The 1,827-nt window shown below is 57.4% G+C and overlaps 1 gene segment (V, D, J or C); it reads left to right on the forward strand.

Moving 5' to 3' along the window:
• Nucleotides 1–4: 4 nt before the first annotated feature.
• The window catches only part of LOC104157958, a gene marked incomplete at both ends in the record, with an annotated part of 2,202 nt that continues 379 nt past the window's right edge, over nucleotides 5–1,827 (forward strand). Inside the window, 2 exon segments of the C gene segment in view lie at nucleotides 5–314; nucleotides 1,459–1,783. Coding sequence covers nucleotides 5–314; nucleotides 1,459–1,783 — 635 coding nt within the window.

Raw genomic sequence — 1,827 nt, forward strand, 5'->3', positions numbered from 1 at the left:
CCACCCAGAGAGTTCCCGCGCCCCCAGCCTCTTCCCGTTGGTGTCTTGCCCGTCCCCCGTCACCCAAGAGCTCTACGCCGTCGGTTGCGTGGCCGTGGGTTTCCTTCCCAACGATCTCACCTTCGGGTGGAAGAACTCCGCCAACCAAAGCGTCACCAAAGGCGTCGCCGTCTTCCCTTCCGTCCTCACCGCCGGGCTTTACACGGCCGCCACCAGCCTCAGCCTTCCCTTACTCGACGGGAAAAGCCAACAACCCTTTTACTGCCGAGCCGACCATCCCAGAGGAAATCCCGTCATCAAGGTCTCCAATCCCGGTGAGTTGGTTTTGCGGTGGCCTCGGAGTCATCCCCAGGCTGCTGCATCGCTTCCCCCAGCATCCCGGTGCTGCATCCCGGTGTTGCATCCTCCCTTCAGCATCCCGGCGGTGCTGCATCCTTGTGCTGCATCCTGAGGCTGTTGCATCCCTTCCCTGGAGCATCCCGGTGGTTTTTGCATCTCAATGTTGCATCCCGGTGTTGCATCCCGATGTTTTTTCCATCCCAATGTTGCATCCCGGTGGTTTTTGCATCTCAATGTTTTTGCATCCCAGCGTTGCATCCCGGTGTCGTTGCATCCCAGTGTTCCATCCTGGTGTTGCTGCATCCCTTCCCTGGAGCATCCCGGTGTTGCATCCCAGCATTGCATCCCGGTGCTGTTGCATCCTGGTGCTGCTGCATCCTTCACTGGAGCATTCCAGTGGTTTTTGCATCCCGGTGATGCATCCCGATGTTTTTTCCATCCCAATATTGCATCCCGGTGTTTTTGCATCCCAGTGGTTTTTGCATCTCAGTGCTTTTGCATCCCAGCGTTGCATCCCAGGGCCATTGCATCCCAGTTTTCCATCCTGGTGTTGCTGCATCCCTTCCCTGGAGCATCCCGGTGCTGTTGCATCCTTCACTGGAGCATCCCAGTGTTTTTTGCATCCCGGTGATGCATCTCGGTGTTTTTTCCATCCCAATATTGCATCCCGGTGTTTTTGCATCCCAGTGTTGCATCCCGATATTGCTGCATCCTTCCCTGGAGCATCCCGGTGTTGCACCCCAGTATTTTTGCATCCCAGCGTTGCATCCCGGTGCTGTTGCATCCTGGTCTTGGATTCCGGTGCTGCTGCATCCTTCACTGCAACATCCCGGTGTTTTTTGCATCCCGGTGTTGCATCCTGGTGTTTTTTCCATCCCGGTGTTTTTTCCATCCCTCCCTATTGCGTCCCGGTGTTGCATCCCGGTGTTGCTACATCCTTCCCCGAGCATCCTTTCCTTGCTTCCCGGCGTCCTCGCATCCCAGTGCTGTCGCATCCCGGCGCTACCGCATCCTTCCCCGGATCATCTCCCCTCCCCTCCCCACCTCGGCACAATTTTTGGGGAGGGGGACGAAGCTCCGCCCGCTCACCCCGCCCCTTTCCTCCTCCTTTCTCCCCAGGTCACAAACCCACTCCCACAACACCCATCGTCACCATCCACCCGCCGTCCCGCGAAGATTTCGACGGGCCTTACCGTAACTCCACCATCCTTTGCCAAATCCGCCGAAGCCAACAATCGCCAACCACCGTCCAGTGGTTGAAAAACGGAATTCCTCACCAAAACGGCATCGTCACCGAAACTTGGCAGACCGACAGCAGAGAATCCTTCATTACCGACAGTCGGTTGAGCGTTACCGAAGCCGAATGGGACGCCGGCACCGTTTTTACCTGCGCGGCGGAGGAAGAGTTGAGGAACACCAGTAAAGCGCTGGAATGCAGCTGTAAGTGACGTCAACCGCGGCGGGTCGGGATCGGACGCGGCATTTTTT

Source organism: Cariama cristata, unplaced genomic scaffold (assembly GCF_000690535.1).
Source record: "Cariama cristata isolate BGI_N322 unplaced genomic scaffold, ASM69053v1 scaffold4942, whole genome shotgun sequence".
NCBI lineage: Eukaryota > Metazoa > Chordata > Aves > Cariamiformes > Cariamidae > Cariama > Cariama cristata.